Source organism: Bubalus kerabau, chromosome 11 (genome assembly GCF_029407905.1).
Source record: "Bubalus kerabau isolate K-KA32 ecotype Philippines breed swamp buffalo chromosome 11, PCC_UOA_SB_1v2, whole genome shotgun sequence".
NCBI classification, from domain to species: Eukaryota; Metazoa; Chordata; class Mammalia; order Artiodactyla; family Bovidae; genus Bubalus; species Bubalus kerabau.
This window is the reverse complement of record NC_073634.1, coordinates 74,301,261-74,327,457: the sequence shown is the minus strand read 5'-3', so window position 1 is coordinate 74,327,457 and position 26,197 is coordinate 74,301,261. Positions and strand designations below refer to the sequence as shown.

Below are 26,197 nucleotides of genomic sequence, written 5' to 3'. Positions count from 1 at the left end.
GCAGCTGAGAGCTGGCAATGCCAGGCCCACAAATGCAGGCAAGCAACCTAGAGGCCAGCATGCAGGCCTGAGGGCTGGACAGCTATCCAGCAAGTGGGTGGAGTACTGAAGCTTAGTTGTGTGGCTGAAGAACCCAGGGCGTGGCAAAGAAATCGACTACTGGAACAGTAAAGATGAATGCTTAATACCCATGCATTTATTAGCATGGCTGGGTCTTTTGTCAAATATGTCATACATTCACAGTTTAGGATTTTAGAATAAACAGGATTACTGATATTTCTTTCAGAAGCTGATAAGCACACCTTACTAAAAGTTCAGAGTCTTTGATTAATCTTCAACTTAAAATATTAAAAATCTAGTTTTCCTAAGCTATTAGAAATATTTTTCAAAAGAGTCCTTCCCCCATCCTGCACCCCAAAGCACTGCCCACGTCAAAGGTTAGGAGTAAACCATATTTTCTGTAAACCATCTGATGAAATTCTCCTCCCATCCCCAAGTCTACCAAATTTTGATCTTTAAAAAAAAAACATAAACAAATGGGGCTAATGTGACAATAAGATTTATACCTTCACAAGTAAATATTACAGTTTGGCTGGGTAGCTTGTGGAAGCTTGTCAGGTCACAGTGACTCACTTGCATAGATGAAGTTATTTTTAGAGATGTAATTTGTACTGTTTAGAAAAGAATAAAGAGATGGTAAAAGGCTAGATCGCTCATTATAGTTTACAGAGCTCATGAACCCAGCATCCATGCGAAAGATGACTAAGCAACGGGTCGGTTGGTACTTTCTCTCAGAATTTTACAGGCATGAGTCACCCACTGGAGATTGCAGACACAGCACTGAGGTACCTGTGACTCAGCTCCCATTAGGACGAGCACTTGAATTCAATTCTGATACACTCTGGTAGTTAAGGACTGAGGAAATTACATAGCAAAGCAAAATATGCCTTTCTAGCACGCAGCCATCAGATGTTTTTAGCAAGGATTGATTGATCTTCAGCTCTGGCCTTTGAAAGACTCTCCACTTTGTGCTGGGTGATCTGCCCGTTCTATCTGCTGCTCTCCATGGACCTGACCCTAGGGCACCACTGTCCTCACCCTTTCTGCACTGAGCTGTCCAGCATTCAAGCCCACTTCCTGTGTGTGTGTGTGTGTGTGTGTGTGTGTGTGAAAGATCTTGAGCCTAACATGGAAATTCTAGTTTTCTTAAGCTGGGAGAAATACCTTTCAAAGACTTGCTTCCCCCACACTGTGCCCAGGTCAGGGAGTAGAAGAAATAAATGCTATTTTCTTAGGGTATTTTTTTATGTTTTTTAAAAAGCCATATACACAAACCTACACATCCACATGTGTGGTCACAGATCAATAAGAACTATCTGTGTACGTAAGCAGACTTTTTGAAGTGAATGCGTTATTCTCTCTTCAGGGCTGCTGCTTTGTTCTCAGGCACAGGGCTCTGCTGGCCCCGAGGTGCAGCCGCACACTAGGATTGCCCCCTGGTCATCAGCACACGTGCCTTATGCAGCCCCTTTGGGCTGTTAAGCCCTCAGAACTTGACCCCTCCGTTCAAACACACAGAAAACGGTCCTTTGCAGCTTGTAGACATATCAATAGACTATTCATAACCAACAAAGAATATTATGTTTGCTGCTGCTAAGTCTCTTCAGTCATGTCCGACTCTGTGCGACCCCATAGATGGCAGCCCACCAGGCTCCCCCATCCCTGGGATTCTCCAGGCAAGAACACTGGAGTGGGTTGCCATTTCCTTCCCCAGTGCATGAAAGTGAAGAGTGAACGTGAAGACGCTCAGTCGTGTCTGACTCTTATTATGCTTATTACTTTTATAAAAGAAACACAAACATGGTTACAAAAGCACATACTCCAGAAAGAAATGCAGTGAAAAGTGAAAGTACTCTGCCTCACACCACTCATGGACAGTCACTGTTAACCACTTCTGTCACCTGGCAGTTCCTTCTGAAACCATTGTATTCCTCAGCTGCTATGCCTGTAGCACTATTACTAAGAGCGTCAGGCCATGCAGCGGCTATGAACTGGGCCCTGTTGTCAGAGAGAAAAGCCTTGTGTCCATACAAGTCAACTCAGCAGACATTTGGGGATCTCCTATGGACTGAGCCCTCCATCGGGAGGGGTGGTCACAGAAATGGGTAAGAGTTTGCAGATGTGCAAATACATGAATACAACCACTGTACAAAAATTTACAACACAGATGTAAAATACAGTTGTATAAAACCCCTTCTGTGGGATTTTACAGAAGGATCCAAGAGCTGGGTCTTGAAGTGCTTAATAGAAACATACTGTGGAGAGAACCAGGCGAGGATGCCCCAGGGAGAGTAGCGTACTCGTGGACTGATGTGGTACATTCAAAAGACTGGGAATAATTCATAAACTTGAGTATTTAGAGTGTATGAGTTAAGGGAGTGTTGGGAGATGAGGCAGGAAAGAAATGTGCCTGATAAGGAAGAGCCTTGCACGTGAGGAATTCAAAGAATGTCCTGTTCCTGATGGAGAGTCTAGGAAGGATTTTAAACAGAGCTGTGCTGTGATCTCACTTATGCCACAGGTCTGATGGCAGGGTGGAGTATGAGTTCTAGTGGGAAGAAGCCTGGGGTAGGAACTGCTTCTCCAGCAGGCCTTCGTGAACACTCAGATTTTAGAAGCGAGGGGGAGTGGCAGATGGCTGTGTGATGCCTGGTGGGGAAAGCTGAGTAGAGAGTGAAGGGTCCCAGAATTGAGGGGAAAAACTGAGCTTGAACTTGTTGAGTTTGAGGTGTTTAGGTGGTAAGCAGGTGAGGTCAATAAGTAATCAGCAATGTAAGGCTGAAGTTTGGGAAGAGCCCTCCTAGTTGATACAGATCTGTGATCCACGTAGCATGGGACAGAGGGAATGGCCAAAGGACGAGCCTGTAACAGGAGAGGACTGAAAACAGCTGTGGAGAAGGCAGCAGCTGGTGGCAGTCAGAAGACTCGGGTGGAGACAGAGAAGCAGTGGCGAGGTAAAATGAGAACCAGGAGAGAGCGGCCCTAGGAAAGCAGGAGGTGCAGATGAGGTGGGAGTGAAAAACATTTGCTTTGGTAATTAACATGGACAGTGTCCCAGCTGAAAAGCAGTTGAAAGAAACGTCCATGTGTTAGAGTTGGCAGAAGCCAGGTGTGAATGGGTTACAAAATTAATTGATAATGAAGAAGGTGGACCAGTCCTCTTTATGGGGGTTTAGAGAATGAAAAGAAGAGCATGTGGGAAGTAGCTAGTAGGGGTGGTGGTCACGAGGGGTCCTTATGCGAAGAGGAGGTTCTTCAGCATGATGAGAAGGAACCAGTGGAGAAGAGATTGTAATTTAGAGGGAAAAGAGAGAGAGAGATCTTTGAAAGAGCAAAATCCTAGAGGTGGTTTAAGAGTATGGAACCTGGAACATGGGTCAAGGAAGGAGATTTGGACAAGAAGGAACTGCACCACCCCTGAGGCAATAGGAAAGGATACAGATATTGGAGTTAATTCATCCCTCTATCACCACCACCCAGCAGTGCCTGGAGTATAGTCAGCACTCAGAAATGTCTCTGAATCAATGAATTTTTAAGTCATAGTATTTTAGAAGTTATTATTTTGTGGCTTGGCATGAATAGATGATGAGAAGGTTGGGGGTGTGGCCACAGGGAAATGGGTGCTAGGTAGGTTGCCCTTGTTAGATGCTGATGTTACACTGGATGGTTACAGAAACCATGCTGATGTTACACTGGATGGTTACAGAAACCCAAGTGGAGAGGAGGACTTGAGGCCAGTGTAGAGGTTTCTCAAGAAGTTAGTGTGTAACCAGGAGACTGGGTAGGTAACACACAGTGAGAATCAACAGAAGTGATCTAGCCAAATGGTAGAAGCTTCAAATAGGGTTGCTTTTCTTAGGGGCAAGGTTGAGTATGTAGGCAAGTCTGGGAAAACAAGTGGCTTCTACTCAAGGGAGTGGCCAAGGGGGAAAGCTAGGTTTTGCTTGGGACAAAGAGGTGGCAGGAACATTCTGGGAAGAAAGTGAGAAGGCTTATCTTAGAGTCAGAGCAGAGATAACGGTCTGATACAGTGGGTATTTGTCCTGTGAGGATCCAGAGTGACAGGACATCAGGAAGAGTTGGGAGGATGGATTTTTTTTTCCCAACAAAAGATGAGTGTCACTGTAAGTGAGAGACTAATTAGCTAGGGAGGCAGTGGCTGAGAAGGACGGTATGCAGGGGCCTCTACACGGGCAGTGGGTTGCAAGGCAGTCCCAGCAGCCAGGAATGTCGTGGTGGAGAACTTGACACTGTCTGAAAGTCTGCAGACCCTCAGAGGGCCACAGTTAGTTGGTGGTCAGATGGTCCAGGATGCCACCTCCACGAGCCCACGTGTTCCAGGAGAGCTCCTCTGGAGGCCTGGACTGTCCCCGCTCCAAAAACGCTTCGGGCATGTCTCATGGCCTCTCTGACCCGAGGCTCAAAGTACGGTCTGCAGCTGATTACCTGACCATGAAGATGCATGGAGACATTGCGAGTAAACAGAAACTTTTATAGCTGTTTGAAATTGCTACGGCATCTGGGCATGATTCTTTTTCTAGTCATTCAGTTTTATTTTATCAGTCTATGACAGATTGGAATTTAAAACGAAACACAGTAGGATGTCCCTGGTGGTCCAATGGCTGGGAATCCACCTGCCAATGCAGGCCATTATGCACAAGGTCCATCTCTCATACCAAATCAAACTGATTTTTAAATAGTTAAAATCCTATAGGTCTTTATATGCTGTGTAGAAGGTGCCTCAACTCTCACCAGTCAAGAATCCCATGGTTGGGAATGCTCATGACCACTATCTTTGAGTTTCAGACAAGCAACTGTCTTCTCATTTGTACAAGTCTTAAAACTTTCGAGTTCTTTAAACCAAATACATGCACATATATACCTGCATGTGTTTAGATATGCATGTGTGTGTTGTTGTTGTTTCAGTTACTCAGTCATGTCCGACTCTTTGCAACCCTGTGGACTGAAGCCCACCAGGTTCCTCTATCCCTGGGATTTCCCAAGCAAGAATACTAGAGTGGGTTGCCATTTCCTTCTCCAGGGGATCTTCCTGACCCAGGGATCTCCTACATTACAGGTGGATTCTTTGCCACTGAGCCACCAGGGAAACCCATATGTGTGTGTACACACACATAAAAGATGACATCTCTTGGTAAAGAATTCCTCTGGACCTGGGATTCCCACACCTCTCCTATAGATCCATATTGGTGCCTACTCAGGGCACCCCTTTGCAGACTCTAGTTTAATCTAAGGGTAAGTGATGACTTAGCAAGTTGAACATTGAAAGAATCAAACCTGTTTTTCCATGCAGCCAATTAATAATATACCTAAATAATATTAACCTTTTGGCTTATGGAAACAAAGAGAATTCTATCACCAAGAGCATTGATAAGGGGTAAGAGAAAGGGTGGGGCAGGATAGAATAGCTATTGTGAGAGCAGCAGGCAGGCTGAACGAGAAGGGGTTAGCAGTAGAGCCCAGATCAGGTTCTGTTAAGGTGTGCCCTGGTTTAAAGTACTTTATTTTAAAGCCCTTTGGATCTTCCCTCTCTTTTTTATTCTTAATCTGATTCTTTACATCTGTCCTTCAATACTCTTGTGTATATGAACTTCAACTTCTATATTCAAACCTTAGTCTTAACTGAAGCCTGATGGGCTGTACCATACACACCCTCTTAAGAAGGGCAAGCTGTGTAGGCCTTTCCTGACCTGCTCCACCAACATTTAAGAGTTATGTTTTTATCCAGGAGACCATGGTTAGTCCCTATCGGCTGAAACAAGGGGGGAGAATTAAGGTAATCAAGCTGGCACCAGTGTGTAGGACAGACAGAGAAGCAATTCCTGGAGGCAGAGAAAGCTTATTGAATTACTTCAGGTGTGAATTGATTAGTATTTGGAGCTGACCGAAAACGATTGGCATGGGAGGCCTAACGCGGTTGTCCTTAGGTTTAAACAAAAGTATATTCAGTTGCATAAAGTGGGCTGCTATTTTTAAAAATACCCATTCCCACTTCTCTTTGTCATGATGGAAGTAGATGGGCCTCCCACCCCACATAGGACAGCGCCTTGTGGACAGTCCTCTCCAGGATGTGCTGCCAACAGTGAGCCTTTCAGAGATGCAAACGGCAGGATGAAGAGTCAACGGTGACCCAAAGGTCCTGAGCTTGGCTGAATATTAGACCCAGCCTTTGTGGGTGAGCAAGCTTACGGCTTTTATTTCAGACGTGTGGTATGATTCTTCCCCTGTCGACAGTAGGACATCCTGATGATGTCAGAACCATGGGTTTAAAATCTGAAGACCTGAATCCAAGGTCCAGCTCTGTCACATAACTGTAATTTTAAATGAGCTTCTTTCTGTTACTGAGTTTCAGTGTTCTTACCTGTAAATGGGATAATATGCCACCTTGACCATCACAGATGAGATATAAAAACTTTAAAGCCAAAAAACGTATATTATGACATTCGCCAGGCCTCTGGTCTAGAATTATCAGATTGCACAGGTGAGCAGTCAGAAGGATACGTAGATTTTGAAGACATCAGAGTGTACTGAGATGGAGCTTTCTGGGACTTTCTAAAGGAGGAAAGCTCAGGGCCAACCCTTCATGGTTAACTATCCCTTACCTGGGCTTTGTGGGGGGGTTGTTACATGGATGGAGAAAGGAAACAGTAAATGTTTTAAAAGGAAAGGAAGTACAGGTCGATGTGGTATCATGGAAACTATGGGAAAAGAACAGACGTGAGCACCAGGGTCTAAGGCCATTAAAACCCCATAGATATGACCGTAAAATATCTTCCCAATCCAAAAGAAAGAAAACAAGGAAATTGAAACATCAAAAATAAAAATCCTTAAAAGCCTGAGCTCATTGAACCCAGAGGAATAACTCGTGAGGTCTGGAAGGCAGGCACATTCTGTTCTTCCTTTTGGTCTGTGAGGACCGTGAGAGTCAGTCGCACTTTCTGATTCACGGCCAGAGAACGTGCATGCCCATAGCAACCTCTGACTGAGACGGCAGAAAGCCAAAGTGTCCCTGAGTAGAAACTCCTTCCAGAATGTCAGAAACGAGCAGTAAATCTAATTTGCAGCACTTGTGATAGAAAGAACACGGACTCCAGACCCAGACTGGCCAGGGCTCACCCTGGCACCATCTCTTCTTCCTGGCTGCAAGAAGGTTCTTGGGCTTGCCACAAGGCATGGGCTTCCTCTGTAGTGAAAAGGGACAAGAGAACCATGTGGCAGGAAGCACCCAGCACATTGTAGGTATTCAGCAAATGCTTGTTTCCTTCCCTTTTCTTAGCATTAAAAAAAAAGTACTTATTAGAATGGAACACAAAAATAAAAACCACCATGCCTAACTTTTCTCTAGTGAGAGATTTTTCAGACTTGGGTTAAGGGAGAACCCAGAGTCATACTGTGGACTTCCTTGGTAGCTCAGTGGTGAAGAATCCACCTGCCAGTGCAGGAGACATGGGTTCAGTCCCTGGATGGGGAAGATCCCCTGGAGAAGGAAATGGCAACCCACTCTAGTACTCTTGCCTGGGACATCCCATGGACAGAGGAGCCTGGCGGACTACAGTTCATGGGGTCGCAAAAGAGTCAGACAGGACTTAGTGACTAAACAACAGCAACAACAAAGTCATACTGTAAAAGCAGCTTTGGTAGCTGTGGTTTACTTTGCTCCTGTAGGGAGATTTGCTGAGCCACAAGAGGCTTGCTGGATGGGGGGGTCAGGACCCTGGGGTTCTCTGTCAGCTGCCCAGGCAGCTCACCACTCTATACCACAGGCTTTTCAGTTAAATGGATAGATGACTTCCAAGCCCTCTTTGTGAACTGTGGTTTAATGAGTTTGTCCTCTGTCGTGACAAGACATGGAGATCTTTAAGCACTTCAGCTCTTCCCTGAAAGCACATCTGTCAAAAACACAGCTGAAAGAGAATAGACTAAAGAGGTATTGCAACGTTTATGTATTTCACTCACAGGGACCTCAGGCCTGACTCCTACACCTGCTGTTAAGCTTGGTACATTACTTCCCTGATTGCTAGCAGCCTAACTGCTCAGAGAAGGTCTGTGGTCTCTAGACAGCCTAACCTATAGCCTGAGCTGGGCGGTGGGGGTGGAGGGAACTAAGAAACTATAGACAGCAGAATGCTAGACACTTAGACACACACACCTCATTTGGCCTGGGTTGTCATGACTGTATGGCCCACTCTGAGAGCTAATATTCATAATTGTGATTTAAGTCATTTAAAGGGGGATATGGAAGAGTAAATGTGAAGGCTGCTTTGGAAAGATTTCAATCAAAAGCAATAGAAAGGGGAAAAAAGTTTTGGAGCTCGCAAGGAAGAGCTCTCAGTTACTGGGCGCAAGTCTGCTTCTCTTAGGAGAACCTTTGCTTGAAAAGATTTTATTCCTTTACGTTTGGATGTACAAGTCAAGCAGCTAATTTAAGTCAAAGGCTTGCCTCAACATGCTCACCTTGTATTTATACGTGTGTTCTCTATAATTCAAGTTAGGAGAATATGACAGTTTAAAAACATCATTTTAGACAGCTGTCATACTTTCATCTGAAGTGAAATTTCTAAATGGAGTTGCTATCAAGGAAGAACATGAATTAGTTTCTCTTTTCCCACTGTATCCCCCTCCCATTCTCACAGAAGAAATAATAACTAAGGAGATGGCCAAAGAAACAACTAAACAAAAACTAGGATAGTTCAGGGACCACATAGCAATCTTTAAATATACAAAGATTCATTATGTTTCTGGTCTTTTTTTTATCTAAGCACAATGGAAAACTGTCTGAGTTTTCAGCAGGCTTCCTCTCTGTTTAAATGTTTTATGGTCTTTGGTCAGCTCTTGCTGCAAAACCCCATTTGACCTTATATTCTCCAGAGCTGTGTTTTTTGTGTTTTTTTTTTTTTTTTAATTTGAAGGAAGATGAATATAGAATTAAAAATGGGGAGTTCCCAAGGACTCTGAATATGCCCCACATAAAATGATGGGCAGAACTAAGTTGGAAGCTTAATTGAAAGAACCTGGCTACCTTAATCTATGGGTTGTATTTTCTCAGCTGGAAGTCAGGTTGGAGAAAGAAATTATGTAGACTCAGGTTTGTTTTAATTGCTTCTAAGAAAAAAGTGATGATAATAGGTATCATTATAAATATCTGCTAGGTGCCAAGTATTCTACATGTATTCATTATATCTTATAAACCACCCAACAGCCTTGCACGGTAGGTACTATCCCATTTTAAAGACGAGAAAACCTAGACTCAGAGAGTTTAGCAGATTGCACAAGGTCACCCAGGTCATAACCGGTTGAGTAGGAATCAAGCCTGGATCTGTCAAATTCCTAAGATCATATTCTCTCCACTATACTTGCCCGTTCTTACATTCCCTTAGGCTCCACCCTTTATTTATCGAGCGCTTTCTACGCGCCAGATGCTGTACCACATGCGTTATTTTCAACCTGGAGGTTAGAGTCTTTCCAGTTTTACAATGAGGAAGAAGCTCGGAGAGGTCAGTGAATCTACCAGTGCGATATGATCACTAGGTGGAACCTAGGTCGCCACCTCCAGGGCACGTGTTTTTCACGTGACCCTTCGGCCTCAATAAGATAAGCTCTTTCCTGTTCATCTCACCAGAGGGAACTGAACCTTAAGCAACCGAAGAATGGAGTGACTTATCTCTGAACATTTCCACAACCACCTAATCTAGTGGGTCAGACATTTTCCTGTACTTTTGATACCCCAGCACAGTATAAATCTGGAGTGGAGAATGCTTGGGAAGTGTAATACACAAAAAATAACTTCATGCAGCTTTCTGCATAGGAGAGTGACAGGGTGGCCAGGGTTCTAACGCTGTCCTGTAAGGAAACATACAGTCACTCTTGAGGGTTCTGGTTTCCAAGCGCTGCCACATATTTGACCTAAACTATTTCCCATCCCAGTCTTAAACCCAGTCCCAAATCTCAGGCTCTGCTGTAGAATTGTCCTCATAGAAAGTTAGAGTTGTTTGAGAGAAAACGGAAGACTCCTATAAGCTGATGGAGCCCATCGCCAAGCTTACCCCTCAGAGCCTCCCTCTGACCATAAGGGACACACTAGTAAGTCTTAAGAGATGTTTTGTAAAGTGGAATCGGTTCACGAACTGAGAAGTGAGTGACTGCACTCCTCTAATAATAAATAATAAATTATTTGTGATTTGTGCATGTGTACCTTCTAAAACAGTCTCCTTTCTAGAAGACTTCTACCATTTGAGGGTATTTAAATTACAGGAAAATTTCTGACCAGAGGGGGTGAAATGTTCAAGGATTTCGCTGCTCATGGAAGAAAGTCCACACTGCTTTGCTTTGTGCTCATGACTCTCCACAGTTTGGAGTATTTATCCAAAGCACCCCCACACCAGCGTTGTATCCTCTGGTCAGTGCTCCCTCTGCCCTGATCACCCTCATCCCCTCACCCTCCTCTGCTCTGACTGCTTGATGCTGTTCCCTCTGCCTGGAATCCCCTCACCTTTCTCTGTCCCTTCCCTGTCATAAGCCTCCCACTGCAACTGCCTGTCCAAATCCTAGTGGTCTTTCAAGGTCCTGCTTATCTAACAAACCTTCTAGAAGCCCTTGGATTATCTTTCCACCCCGACCCAGGCAGTTACTACCTCTATTATAACCCACCGTCATTTTCCTGCCTGAGAACAGTGATGGTCAGCGGGAAGGACCAGGCTTTACTCAACTTGTCCCCTAGAGCTGGCTCATAGTAGATTCTCCAGGAATGCTTCTCAAATTGGATACTTGTTGCTGTTTTCTCTAGCATATAAAGCTCATAACCAGACCCTTTTAAAAATAAAAATAACTAGTGTCAGAATTCTTTTTCTTCTTAAAGCCTAGTTAGTCATCCTTCACTTTGGAGTAGTTGTGTTATTTGCAAATTTGTGCCTGGCAGGATGTTCTAATTTTTCAAGACTGGAATTTAAACTGACCATTGTCAGTCCTCCTCCTTTTCAGAATTTGTCCTATTCCTTCTAATCATCTGCCTTTGGTAAATCATCCATGATATTTTGAAATTAGAAGCTTATGACTCTTTAAAGACTTTGCCCAGCTTTTAAATGCCAAGGATTTTGCATTTGAATATATTTTAACTTATTTAAGGATTATTCTAATCAAATTCTTCCTTAATTTAGCCAGATTTCTGTTTTAATCCTCCCAGGCCAGGAGTTTATTTATTGTGACTACATTCTTTTAAAGATAGAAGTTTAAATGGTATTAAATTATGTTGGACTATAAAGGAAGCTGAGCGCCGAAGAACTGATGCTTTTGAACTGTGGAGTTGGAGAAGATTCTTGAGAGTCCCTTGGACTGAAAGGAGATCCAACCAGTCCATCCTAAAGGAGATGAGTCCTGGGTATTCATTGGAAGGACTGATGTTGAAGCTGGAACTCCAGTACTTTGGCCACATGATGTGAAAAGCTGACTCATTGGAAAAGACCCTGATGCTGGGAAAGATTGAGGGCAGGAGGAGAAGGGGACGACAGAGGATGAGATGGTTGGATGGCATCACTGACTCAATGGACATGAGTTTGGGTAGGCTCTGGGAGTTGGTGTTGGACAGGGAGGCCTGGCATGCTGCAGCTCATGAAGTCACAAAGAGTTGGACACGACTGAGCGGCTGAACTGAACTGAACTGAAATGCTATTTATGATTTTTCTCTGCATCTCTTAAAAACATGCTTCCTTCTTTACGTCTCATGCCATTGACCTCTCCTCACTTTTATGGTCTCTGCCAGGCAGAGTTCCTAGACATACATCAACTACCTGCCTTGTGTCTAGCCCAGTGTTCACATGTGGAGAATATAGAATTACGACGGGAACACTTCATTGTTAGCAATTCAGCCAAGACTATATCATGGGCACGTGTCACTTAGTGACAAAGTGGGCAAGAGAGGCTTCCTGGAAGAAGGCCGCAGAAGCAAGAGCAGCTTGTAGGGACTGAACCAGAAGCCAGGCCCGGGGAAATGCCAGGGTCCAAATGGAACGCATCCTCAGGGGACACAGAAACCAGAGGACATCACAGGAAGTGCACAGTGTCGCGCCTACCATTCATTTCCAGGAAGCGTGGGTCTCATGTGTAGCCTGGGACCTGCAACATGGGATGTGCTCACTCAGTGTGTGTTAGATGAGGGAATGGACAAACCTGGAAAAGCAGGCAGAGAAACACCAGGCTAAGGAAGGTTTCCCATGCGGGGGACCCCTCAGTCCTGGCCTCGGCCATTGGCTGCTTTTCTCCTGGGGAGGACAGCCCTGATGAGGCCTTGTTTGGAGTACAAGTTGAAAGCATGCAGAGTTCTAGGACAGAGGCATTTCCAACAAACTGAGTCATGATGAGAGGAAACCCAGATAAACCTAGGGAGGGAAGGAGGTTCCTCCAGGAAGGGAGAGCAGCTTGGCCGTGAGCTTCCAAGGGCAGCATTGGCTTCCTTCGTCTTTGCGTCCCCTGTTCCTCTCCACGTGTGCAAAGGTGAGGGCAGTGGTGAGAAAGAAAGTGGGATCAGTGAAATAGGACAGGTTATAGCTTCTCTGAATTGAATGTATACAATACGAAAAGAGTCAAATAAAAATGGAAAACTGATGACTTCCCTGGTGATCCAGAGGTTAAGACTCCGTGCTGCCCCTGCAGGGGTACCCAGTTTGATCCCTGGGCAGGGAACTAGATCCCTCATGCCCCAACTAAGAGTTCACATGCTGCAACTAAGACCTGGCACAACGAAATAAATAATTGTTTTTTAAAAAAAGAAAATTTTTACACCTGCACAACATCAAAGCTTTATTGACTTCTTCCCTGTTTACGGATATCCCCCAGACTCTGGTTCTGATTCAGCCCTTAACCTTCTGGATCCAACTCAAAATCCATCTCTTCTGCAAAGCATCCACCTCAAGCAGTGTCCCCTCCCTCCGCACCTCTGCTGTCATCCCATGTGAGCTGTGGGAACTTCTCCCCTTCCCCTGTGCCTGCCAGTGCTCAGGGCCCAGACACCTTCACTCTTCCCAGCACTCCGCCTTCCACTCAGCAAATCTGGGAGCAAAGGAGTGACTCAGTGGGCCAGCTGACTGTGCCAGCCTGACAGTGTTCTCATGAGAGAATGTCCCTCTTCTGCAGTGCCTCTGTAAGCTGTATTCCAGGTTTTCTGCACCATTTTCTTCTATGTTATTTTATTTTTCTTTACAACTTTGGTGTCTTATTTTTCCCTGAAGACCATTCAACTTTCTAAACTCTCTTAGTTTTATAAATGCTCCCATTTAAAAAATATTTCTTTGAATATATGTACAAGGATCATAGAAAACATACCCATGTACTTTAAAGACTAATAAAACACCACCGACTTCAGAAATGGAACACAGTGCCAGTATCTTAGAAGCCCTAAGCATGTCCCCCTCAGGAGTAACCACTCCCCTGAATTTTATGTTTACATGATACTTCTGTCACGTAACATATACCCATAAACAATATATCATTATTTTTTCCTGTTTTTGAAATTTATACAAATGGAATCATATTGATTGTTTTGTGCTGCTCTGAATATCAATGTCTGTCTGCTTTACTTGAGTATATGCTGCTGCTGCTGCTAAGTCGCTTCAGTCGTGTCCGACTCTGTGTGACCCCATAGACGGCAGCCCACCAGGCTTCCCTGTCCCTGGGATTCTCCAGGCAAGAACACTGGAGTGGGTTGCCATTTCCTTCTCCAATGCATGAAAGTGAAAAGTGAAAGTGAAGTCGCTCAGTCATGTCCGACCCTCAGCAACCCCATGACTGCAGCCTTCCAGTCTCCTCCATCCATGGGATTTTCCAGGCAGGAGTACCAGAGTGGGGTGCCATTGCCTTCTCTGACTTGAGTATATAAAAAGTACCAAAACAAACACCATGTACCCACCTTAGCCAAATCTTAATGTTTTGCTGGTAATTGCTTCTGCTTTTGTTTTCACTTTGTTTTTTAAAGAAAGAGCACATTACTAATTTGGTTACGTCCCCCTGAGGACCCCTCCATGATGCATTCCTATCCCTCTCTCCTTTCCCATTACCCCCAGAGGGAACTTCTTTCCTTAATCTGGTGTTTATCATTCCCGTGCACGTTTTTATACTTCTACTACATAGGCATTCATAAGCAGTGTGTAATACTGTATGCATGTTTTTGGACTTTGTTAGTATATACTGAACACTGCTCATCTGTAACTTGCTTTTTCCTCTGAACATTATGTTCTTGAGGTTTGTCTGTGTTGATACATGTAGCCCTAGCTCATTCGTTTGAACTGCTGTAAGGTATTCCATTGAGGAATGTACCTCAGTCTCCTGTTGATGGACACTTTAAGATGTTTCCAGTTTTTGTTATCACAAACAGTGCTACAGCAAACCTTCTCCTGCCTTCTTATGCACTTGTGGCAGTGTTTTAGAAGTGGGAATACCGAGTTATGAAGTCTATACATCTTCACTTTAACTGTGCAGGAGGTTATATAAATTTATATTCTCATTGTCAGTGATGAGAAAGTCCAGTGTTCCACATCTTTGACAATACTTGGGGATTGCTGGTGCTTTTAATTTTTGCCAGTCTAATACGTATGAAATGGAATCTCCTCGAGGTTTATAATTTTGCATTTCCCTCAAATACTCCTTTAGTTCAACAAGCATTTATTGAGTGTCTCTCCTGTGTTATGTGATGCCCTGTGCCAAGTGCTAAGAATATGAAATAACTAATTCATGACCCTTACCCCTAGGAGCACTCAGCTTTTGTAGTAATTCCCAGCTGGGGAGGCATATCAGAGACACTTCAGGTGCACTTTCAGGAACCAGAGGTCTGAGATGGGGCCCAAAGGTTAATTCCTTGGTGATGCAGATGCTGACTTCTAGTTGAGACCCTCTGAGCTCATGGCAGGAGAAGCTTAGCTGATATGGTTCAGCCTGGGCTCATTTATGTGGCCAGGTGGGAGAACCTGGCTCTTCCTGGGCCCACACTATGGCATCCCTTTCACAGTGAGATTCTTCCTGGAGTTTTGTGTGAATGGCTCATTGGGGGTCGGAATTATTAATTTGTCTCTAGAAAGTACTTCAAAAGCAAATGCTAAACAAAATGTAAGCAGGAACCAGATTTCCTATAACTTCACCTACCTGGGAAGTTAGCTGTAAACCTGGAAGGAAGCGAACAACAGCAGGCGGAAGAGGAGGAGGAGATAATATCTGAACTCCAAACAGTGCCCGAACCAGAGCTCACATGGCATCACTTCACATCATACAGCCCCTGCTGCACACCAGGTCCCGGCCTACGGATAGAGAATCAATCACGCTGACTCGTCAGGAGCTGAGACGCAGGCTGGATAAAGCAGACCAAAGGCAAAGAGAAGAGGCAAGAGAGAGAGACCATACTGAGGCCGGGCTGGCCATGGTGAGAAGTGGCGAAGGAAAAGGAGCCAGGGAAAGGGACAGAAATAAATAAAGTTTGTGGTCAGGGGGCGAACGGCACACACATGCCAGTAGCACTGGGGACCTCAGCACCACCTCAAAGGCATGCCAGCTCTTTAACCGAACGGTTCTGGGGGTTTGGCTCGTGGTAGGAGGCATTTGTGAAAGAGCAAGTGAAGTCTTCTCTGTTGTTAAACTTTTTATTTTATATGGGAGTATAGTTGATCAACAATGTTGTGTTAGTCTCAGGTGGGCAGCAGAGTAATTCAGTTATATCAGTACATATACATACATCTATTCTTTCTCAAGTTCTTTTCCCGTGTTGGTTGTTACATAATATTCAGCAGAGTTCCCTGTCTATACAGTAGGTTCTTGTTGGTTATCCATTTTAAATATACCAGTGTGTACAGGTCAATCTCCAATTCCCTAACTATCCCTCCCACCCCCCTTGTAATCATAAATTCATTTTCTAAGTTTGTGAATCTGTTTCTGTTTTGTAAATAAATTCATTTGTATCATTTCTTTGTAGAAGGTGAAGTCTTATTAACACTTGAGACTCTCATGTATAATGATCTTTTCATGTGTTGTTTGTCATCAAGAAAAGGTTAAATTCTTTTCAGTGTGTTATTTTTACTGAGATGTAAAGGTCTGTACAAAGTTTAGAAAGAGATCCATCAAAATAATTAAACACTGTGAAAATTTATGCTATAGGTAGAAATTTCACATATATAGAAGTGTATAAAACTAGACTGAAAGAAAAATACAAAGTAAGGAAAAAGGATGAGTCGGAGGAAAGAATAAATGTTTATTTACTACCTGTTCTGTTTTTGTTCAGTTCTTTCAACAATGCTATAAGAATTATTACCCTCATTTTTCAGGTGAGAAAAATCAAGATTCAAAGAGATGAAATATTTTGCCTATGGTCTCACCACTAATTAATGAATAGGGCTCAGAATTGAAACCCATTTTTATCAGACTCCAAAAGCTGTGTATACTTTTTCCATCATATCATGCTGTCACCTCCCATGCTAGGAGTTTTAGCATTTACAGCAAAATCCAGGAAACTTCAGCTTTTAGTTTGTTAATATTACTACACCCGCAAAGGTTATCTGTTTACATGATCAAATCACACAAAAAAGTGAAAAATTGAAACCAATGTATTAAAATGTGGTTAATATTTGGTCTCCTTGGTCACTTAAATGTAAGGCAGTGATGATAAAAAGAGACTCCATTTGATTTTTAATGCCTTGAGTAGGGACACTTCTGAATTGGAAAACGACTTGTCTTTTGTGTTTCTTATAGGTGAGTATTTTGGATATGTGGTAGTTAACTTTCTAGTGGTTGGGATCCATGTGTCTCAGAGGTACAATCAGGGGTGGTCAGTCAATAAGTGGCAACTTCCCTAATTGGTTGTGTGCCCACTGGGGGGGAAGCCTAGGAATGAGACGTGTACAAACTGCTCTTAAGAAGAATGGACCTCAGATGGAATCATTGTCAGAAGAGGAGTTTACAGCCAGTCAACATGGGGTTAAAACTAGCTCCTATTGAGGCTTCGAGGAACTGGAGGGGCCTGAGAGGACTGGAAATCGGAACGTAACCATTGCCACCACAAAGTGAATCCATGAAGCATCTTCCCTACTAGCCCAAGCACACAAGAATACAGAGTTGGGAAGGTTTGGAGGAATGAAATAATGGCTCACTTGTGAATAATGATGAAAATATTTGATGATACGACTCCCAGGGAAGCAATTATGGTTAACCCCTCATTTGTCTGGCATTTTCAAGGGTTGAACTGTCCCACATAACTGAATTTTCCAGACAGCTAAAACTTTCCTGTTTATGTGCCTTGAATGTTTTTAACCATGCTTGATGGAAATATTTCTGAAATAGATTATACGATTATCCTGCCTTCTTGAACAGAAGCTGCAAGGAATAACATTTCCTTTAGTTTCCTTGCATTGCAGGTCCAAGAAGACCTGATTTAAAAAGTTGAAATAGTTAGGTCTTGTAATGTCTGACATAACAAGGAATCCAGAGCTGGGCAGTACCAGAGAGAGATGAATTCGACAGCTCAGTGATGTCAGGCTGACTTTCTGCTCATGGTCACGAGATGAGTGCCAGCTCCAAGCCTCAAGATCTCACATGATAAGATCTAGGCAAAAATGAAATGGGGGCTTCTCCATATGTGTCTTAAATTAGGAAAAGATTTCTCAGAGACCCCTGGCCGACTTCCGCTCAGGTCCCATTGGCAGAACTGAATCACATTTCTTTGCCTTGGTTTTATAGAAGGTTGAGGAAGTGAATGCTCTCTGACTACAGGAGGAGGTGTCTGAACATATAAAAGAAGATGGAGAATGGCTGTTGGTTAGGCAACCAAGAGTGTTGGCCCCGTTACCAAGATTGGGAGTGAACATAACTATGTATGGTAATAGCTTGAGGGAACGATCAAGCTCTTTGTTCCTACACTGAATCGCGTCCCCCTCCCCCACCACCCCTCCTGCAACTGGGATGCTTTGTGATTTCCTAAGTCTGCTTTTATTTATTATTCTCTCTCAGTGCTTTGTGCCAGACTGCTAGTTATCACTATTTGCTGTTAATGTCCCTTGTTCTAATCTTGCCATAATTAGATTTTTTTCCTTTTTCCTGGAAAAACCATATGATCAAACTTGTTAGAACAAAGCCTGAAATGTTGAGTATTTGGCAGCTGTCCTGTGGATCGAATACACAATGTGGCATTTTCCTTTTGGCTGTTCAGTGTCTTTTTTCCATTGTTGAGGTCTGAGACTGGGAAGTGAAGTTTCTCGAGAGTCTTGTGAACTTAGATAAAACTAATGAAGTCTTCTGGTACAAGGATGAACACATAGGAGCAGTTAAGCATATTTACTAGAGAAGATAAAACCATCAGAACTTCAGCATGGTTTGGAGAGAGGCGGCAAAAGTTTCTCAGTGCATCCGGTGCCTCTCAAAGCTGCACGGCGGGCAGTTCTCTGGGACTGTGACCAGTAGAACCTGTCACTGCTGTGACTGTCCAGCGTGAGGCAAGCTGGTGCAGAACTTAATTATTCCTGCCTTCTGCCAGGGCGTCAGAGCCCTGTGAGCAACTCCTGTGAAGTGCCCAGGTTGAGCAGAATTAGCAGTGTTTGAGTGTGACTCGTTTCAACAAGTTCTTGAAGAAAATAATGCTTAGGAAATGGCTATTGAAAATTATACTGAACAAGGAGGGGACCATTTCTTCTGTGGCTCAAGAGCTGGGCAAAATTCAGTCTCTGAATCCAGAAAGAAGGAAATAGGAAGCACTTGTGAAAACAACGCTGACAATGAGTAACTGAATCCAATGAAATGATTCTACTCTGGGAATCAAACCTGAGCTAGTAGAGGAGTTGGATTCTAAGGAAGCAGATGTTCAGATGCTCAGATTTAACATGGCTGAGACAACGAGCCCAAACTGCCTAGAAGCTTAGGAGTTTCTTAAAGCAAGTTAGCTGTTTGAAGGCTCAGCAGTCATTATTTTAATGTTCAGAAAAATCATGACGTAGCTTGAAGGCAAAATGTAGTGTCAGAAGCATTTGGGGATAAGGAAAACAAAAATTTTTTTTTAATTCTAACTAACTTGTACCATTCAAATCATTCTTATAAGAAAAATGCAAAGTATTTCTCATAGGTATTTTAGTTATTAACTCCTTCTTAGAACATTTTTAAAGAAGTCATCCTTCTACTGACTGCTGACTGATCCAGGCAGGATATGCCCTCGTTAAACTAAGCAAGATATTTATATTTTTTAAATTTTATTTTCTCATATGTGAATTAATATGCGGATTACCAAGTTTTATCTTTGAAGGACTCTGACCAGTCCTACCCCTTCTAATGATGTAGCCACTGTGTTCAAATTTTAGTATTGACTCCAGCTACACTTTTTAAGAAAAATCTCCATGGCAAAATAATTATGTAATCAAATACTTTTGGGGAAATCTTGGTATATATCAGCTAACAGGTTTTTTAAAATCAGAATAACTCACTCATTTAGGTAAATAAAATTTTGTTTATATTTTGAATTGTTCCTGGTCTTAATTGGGCATTAAGGGGGTCAGAGTGGATGTTTCAGCACTAGGTGGGAAAATCATTTTTTAGCCTATCAAAATACCAGCAGCTAATTTTCTACAAAACAAAATAACAGGAACAAAAAAACAGAATGAATTTCAAAGCCCCAGAAAGCTGGTAGCTTAAGAGTCATGAAGCTTCTGATATTATGTATATTGCTTGGACACTAAATGATGACTGTACTTACTTTGAATTGGTAAATTATTGCCATTGAATTTTATTATTGAAAATTACTGCTGTTTTAAAGGGAACCTTGCATGTTAAATACTTTGCACCAATGCTATAGCTATTGCTTTGGAGATTAATCTGAATCTCATTTTATGTATGAAACATATAAAATATAAACATGGTTGAAGTCAGATTAAAGTACATGTGAATAGGCATTTTTTTCTAAAATTAATCAGAGGAAATGAAATGAGTAATCAGAAGAGAGATAAACAATTTTGGAAAATGATATTTATTCCAAATGACTGAAGATATTTTATATCAAACTCTGTAAGATGAAGGGATTCAAAAGGGTTTTCTGAATCCAAGTACTTGTCATGTGAATTAGTCTGTTTTTCATGTTTTGTATTATTCCTATATGTTACCAAATTTTTGCTTTGGCACAAACAGATATGTATTGAAACTGCATTGAAGCACTTGGAAAATGTGACTAAAGAATGGACATTCAAAATCTTGCCACTTTTCTTTGGTTGGGGGGTGATTCATCTGTAGAAACCCCCTACAGCACTGAGTCAGAGTCAGATATGCTCAGAGGTCTAAGAGGCCTTACCAACTGGACAGTTTTTGTTTTTTAGGTTTGCTGCAAGCCTAACTTCCTTCAAAAAAATCATTTTGGGTACTTGGTGGGCCTATTCCAAGTCAAAGGTCACCCTAACTGACTTGGTGATACATGTATAGCTATCTAGTATGTCTTTTTCTTTCCTATATTTGCCTCATGGAGCCAAAAGGATGAACCCTGTACATCCTTCACAGCAGAGACTTTAGCTTACTAAGTTGTAATTTTGACATAGTGAGCAGTAAACCCAAGAGCAAAAGGCAACGAGAGCCAGTGGAAGGAGCATAGGATTTAAATTACAGAACTAGATTTGAGCCCTGCCTCTGTATAGCTATGGTATGAACAAGTTAATAAACCTTTTGGAAACTCAAGTATGTCATTTATTAAATGCAGCTGGTGAAAATAATGTCTGCTTCAAGGAATTATAGGTATCAAATTAGATGAAGTATATAAAAGTACTCTGTAAAGCTAGAAAAGTCTATACACATTTTTCGTATTATTTTTTTAAACGGATGTGCCTATTCTGTGTCCTCAGAGTGAGTAACATTTACAGAAATACATGTTATATGCCTTGAGGAATTTGACATCAAAACAGTCTGTGTTTTTAGTGATAGTTTGCCTGAACTGAAAATAGGAAGTCATTTTATTTTTAAAAATGGAGTTAAAGGATCCCCAAATGAACATAAAGCACATAATATTTGTAAATAGCAAATATTAAAATCAGTATATACTATAACAGTAGACATATGTAGTCCCTGTGGCATTCCATTAAGCAGCTCGTACTGATTGAGGAGGTATACATGGTAACATATACGGAAAGACGTAAAACTGCTCAGTATCAAAGTTCACCTCTAGATTGAAAATAAAGTGATATACTTTGTTCTTTCCCGTGGCCCAGTTCACTTGCCCTCTTGATCCCCTTTCCAAATCCAATCTTTAAGAACAGTCTTCTTCAGATTCTGGATGAGAAAGACACTGCCCAGCCTTTGATGAGCTTATGATATAATAGGTACTTAAAAGAGAGACATAATTAACTTCTCTGTGAATACTGGACAGGTAATTAGTGCCACAGCGGTTCAGGGGCCTGGGGTTGCCCAGTCTCTGCGACCATTTCCTAGTACTCTTTCAGCACCTGTCTATACATCATGCCTCATATTGGTTAAATTTTTATTTATGGGTGATTTACCTCTCTACAGAAGAACTGTACAAAAATATCTTCACGATCCAGATAATCACGATGGTGTGATCACTCACCTAGAGCCAGACATCCTGGAATGTGAAGTCAAGTGGGCCTTAGAAAGCATCACTACGAACAAAGCTAGTGGAGGTGATGGAATTCCAGTGGAGCTATTTCAAATCCTGAAAGATGATGCTGTGAAAGTGCTGCACTCAATATGCCAGCAAATTTGGAAAACTCAGCAGTGGCCACAGGACTGGAAAAGGTCCGTTTTCATTCCAATCCCAAAGAAAGGCAATGTCAAAGAATGCTCAAACTACCACACAATTGCACTCATCTCACACGCTAGTAAAGTAATGCTCAAAATTCTCCAAGCCAGGCTTCAGCAATATGTGAACCGTGAACTTCCTGATGTTCAAGCTGGTTTTAGAAAAGGCAGAGGAACCAGAAATCAAATTGCCAACATCCGCTGGATCATGGAAAAAGCAAGAGAGTTCCAGAAAAACATCTATTTCTGCTTTATTGACTATGCCAAAGCCTTTGACTGTGTGGATCACAATAAACTGGAAAATTCTGAAAGAGATGGGAATACCAGACCACCTGACCTGCCTCTTGAGAAATCTGTATGCAGGTCAGGAAGCAACAGTTAGAGCTGGACATGGAACAACAGACTGGTTCCAAATAGGAAAAGGAGTACTTTAAGATTGTATGTTGTCACCCTGCTTATTTAACTTCTATGCAGAGTACATCATGAGAAACACTGGGCTGGAAGAAACACAAGCTGGAATCAAGATTGCTGGGAGAAATATCAATAACCTCAGATATGCAGATGACACCACCCTTATGGCAGAAAGTGAAAAGGAACTAAAAAGCCTCTTGATGAAAGTGAAAGTGGAGAGTGAAAAAGTTGGCTTAAAGCTCAACATTCAGAAAACGAAGATCATGGCATCTGGTCCCATCACTTCATGGGAAATAGATGGGGAAACAGTGGAAACAGTGTCAGACTTTATTTTTCTGGGCTCCAAAATCACTGCAGATGGTGACTGCAGCCATGAAATTAAAAGACGCTTACTCCTTGGAAGGAAAGTTATGACCAACCTAGACAGCATATTCAAAAGCAGAGACATCACTTTGCCAACAAAGGTCCGTCTAGACAAGGCTATGGTTTTTCCCGTGGTCATGTATGGATGTGAGAGTTGGACTGTGAAGAAGGCTGAGTGCCGAAGAATTGATGCTTTTGAACTGTGGTGTTGGAGAAGACTCTTGAGAGTCCCTTGGACTGCAAGGAGATCCAACCGGTCCATTCTGAAGGAGATCAACCCTGGGATTTCTTTGGAGGGAATGATGCTGAAGCTGAAACTCCAGTACTTTGGCCACCTGATGCGAAGAGCTGACTCATTGGAATAGACCCTGATGCTGGGAGGGATTGGGGACAGGAGGAGAAGGGGACAACAGAGGATGAGATGGCTGGATGGCATCACTGACTCTGTGTACATGAGTCTGAGTGAACTCCGGGAGCTGGTGATGGACAGGGAGGCCTGGCGTGCTGCGATTCATGGGATCGCAAAGAGTCGGACACGACTGAGCAACTGAACTGAACTGAACTGCCTCTCTACCTAGATCATAAACTCCTTGAAGGCAGGGAAGACACCTTGTCTTGGATTGGCCAAAAAGTTTGGAAAACCCAAATGAACTTTTTGACCAACCCAGTATTTCTTGGGTTCTCTCTCCATACCTGTTACCTAAGCGTCAACCAGTGTTCATGGTTTAAGTAGAGTCTTGTACCCACCATTTGTATTTAGCCAAAAATGTGTATTAAGATGCATTTAAACCCTAACTTCCTTTTCCTTTCTTCTGTCTTTACAGTTGACCTGCCCCTGTTTTTTCCTCGAGATCAGCCAACTCTCACATTCCAATCTGTCTATCACTTTACCAACAGTGGACAGCTTTATTCCCAGGCCCAGAAGAACTACCCATACAGCCCCCGATGGGATGGAAATGAAATGGCCAAAAGAGCAAAGTAAGTGAATCATTGTTTTTGTTGTTGTTTCATTTGGCTGTGTTAGGTCTTAGTTGCACACGAGGGATCTTCTTTGCATCTTGCAGGATCTTTCCTTGCAATGTATGGACTCTCTAGTTGTGGCACGCAGGCTCAGTAGTTATAAAGATGCTTGGACTTAGTTGCTCCACAGCATGTGGGATCTTAGTTCCCCAACCAGGGATTGAACCTTCTTCCCCTGTTTTGCAATGTGGATTCTTAACCCCTGGGCCACCATGGAAGTCCCCTGAATCAATTGTTATTTCTTGCAAATAGATAACATATTATTTATCTAGTCCAGGGGTTGGCAAGCTACTGCCCTGTGCCTGTTTTTATAAATAAAGTTTTATTGAAACATAGCCATACCCATTTTTAAACTTATCTTCTGTGGTTGCTTTCATGCAACAATGGCAGGATGAATAGTTGAAACAGACCACATATGGCCTGGAAAGCCAAAAGTAATTGCTATTTGGCCCTTTATAGAAAAAGTTAGCCAACTCCTCATCTAGCCTCATCAGGTAGATTGCCTTTAAAAAAAAAATGGGTTACAGGATATCTCTGAAATCTACCTTTCTATTTAGATTAGATTCTATGTACTAGATGGGAATTGGAGTTATGGATAAACAGTGTCTATGATGAAAATATTGACAGCTGCTTTCACATTTTTTAAAATGGGAAATTTCAGCAGACAGTAAACAAATAGAATTTTGGTCTTGTTAGTCAACATGTGGATCCAGTACCTAGTTCTTCATATGGAACTGTAATGCCTTTGAAGGAACAGAGTGAGTTATATTCCTCATTGCATCTCTGCAGCCACTGCCCAGAGTAGGGCCTGCATCATCTCTGAATAAATGGCTATACAGATAACTTAGAACTCTTAATATCCTTAGGGAAATAAGTTGGGAATTTGAAGTTGAAGTTTAGCTGGAGTTTGGAATTGAGAGATATAACTACTGCACTTGAACCTCTCTATAGAAAGTGTTCCCCAGTCATATGAAATAGGTAACTATAAATGCAGAATGTTTTTTATAGGTAAGACTTTAGTATCTGGAGCACAAGTCTTCGTGAACCATGGCCTTCCTAGACTGAAGCAACAGTGAGTGGGTCAGTGTCATAGTTTCCAAAAATAAATTGCAATGTGGCAGGTGATTATTACTTTATCACAGCTGTATGCTCACACCTGTGATTCCAGCTAAAGGATGTTCAAATCCAAAGAATTACAGAGATGAAGAATATCAATTCAGCGTCCTCTTCATTGCTCATCCAGTATTCACTGAGCATCTCCCATGTTCCAGGCAGTGTGCCCAAGGCTGGGGATACAGTGATAAACAAATCAGAAATTTTCCATGTCACCATGGAATTTATAGCCCAGCAGGAGAGATCAAAGCCTTTATGATGTCAAACCAACTTGTGATGGTTTTTTAAAGTGTATACTAGTAAAACCTGGCCTTCCAGACCTAGAATGCTCTTGATTGGTAAGGCTTCTTGCTCTTTTCTTCCCCACTGTGGGTTCTCTTTCGGTCCGCAGGTGCCCCCTGGCATCTCCTATACTTTCTGTAGTACGAGGCTTTCACTCACAGCAGAATTGGGACTCTTTTAAATAATGACAGGACAATTTTCTCTAGAAACCCAGATCGCCTCAGATTCATATGTGGAATCCAGAGCTGCTGTTGTCTGAACCTTCAGTGTGCCCTTCCTCCCTGTGTTTTTCCTTTTTGTCCACGATGCCCAAGTCTGAAATTCTATTTAAGAAAAAAAACAAACATATGCAAAGGTAACTAATGACGATGAGTAAGATTTACTTATCTTGAAATAAACTTGAAAAGGGGGATTATGAAATAAGTTTTATGTTTGATGAATTGCAGTTTAATTTTCTGGGCTTTCCTGGGTCTACATAGGATCTGCCCTTAAAAGATGGGCTGTTATTTGTGGTATGTGCTGTGGAGTCTAAACTAGACGTGTTTTTGTGGTTTCCATGGCAAAGTTATCTCCGTGTGTGTGTATGCACATGTGCATGTGTATGCCCATAGACACACGTACTTTTTCAGTAAACATTTTAGCATGTATGAATTTAGTCTTTAAGGAGTTGCAGACCAAAGCCTATGATTTCAGTGTAGGCATATCATAAGTGAAGCCTGTTTATCTTAACAGATTGGTTCAGAATTGCAAGAGACATTTGCTTTACGTTACCACCAGCCTAAAGAAAACATCTGAGGTAGTGTTTAAAAAAAATCTGCCTTCTACTGTAGTGAAGATGGATCCATTTTAAGTGTAATAAAAGAGAAGGTCAGCAGCTCATGCTAGAAAGAAGTAGTTTAAAAACTCCCTTCTTAAACTGACCCGAGTAACTTCGCTGAGCTGTGTCAGAAGTCCAGGTAGTGGATAAGCACAACCAGAGAACTGTCCTGCAGTACAGATTAGAGATTGGGGGAGAAGGTGAAGAGACAGGACAGAAAGAGACAGAGGCCAACTGCAGCCTTCCTTATACTCCCTGCTTCTTTGTCCTGTGAAAATACTGTATGTACACAGTGCGCACAGGGCTGTAATTCACTAGGAGAGCTCTGCCCAGGACATAAACACTCTCATGGTTTATGAACAGCACTACAGT

General features: G+C 42.4%; 1 protein-coding gene across 10 annotated transcripts in view; it reads left to right on the top strand.

The window, feature by feature from the left end:
- The window catches only part of BABAM2 (BRISC and BRCA1 A complex member 2), a 470,493-nt gene that overhangs the window by 407,945 nt on the left and 36,351 nt on the right, over positions 1 to 26,197 (top strand). For 8 of the 10 annotated variants that reach the window (XM_055540629.1, XM_055540627.1, XM_055540626.1 and 5 more), the window contains one exon: positions 23,418 to 23,571. In XM_055540629.1, coding sequence (XP_055396604.1) covers positions 23,418 to 23,571 — 154 coding nt within the window. Of the gene's footprint in view, positions 1 to 6,094; positions 6,254 to 11,257; positions 11,712 to 23,417; positions 23,572 to 26,197 lie in introns of those variants that run through there. The other 2 variants (XM_055540630.1, XM_055540631.1) reach the window with 2 other exon arrangements.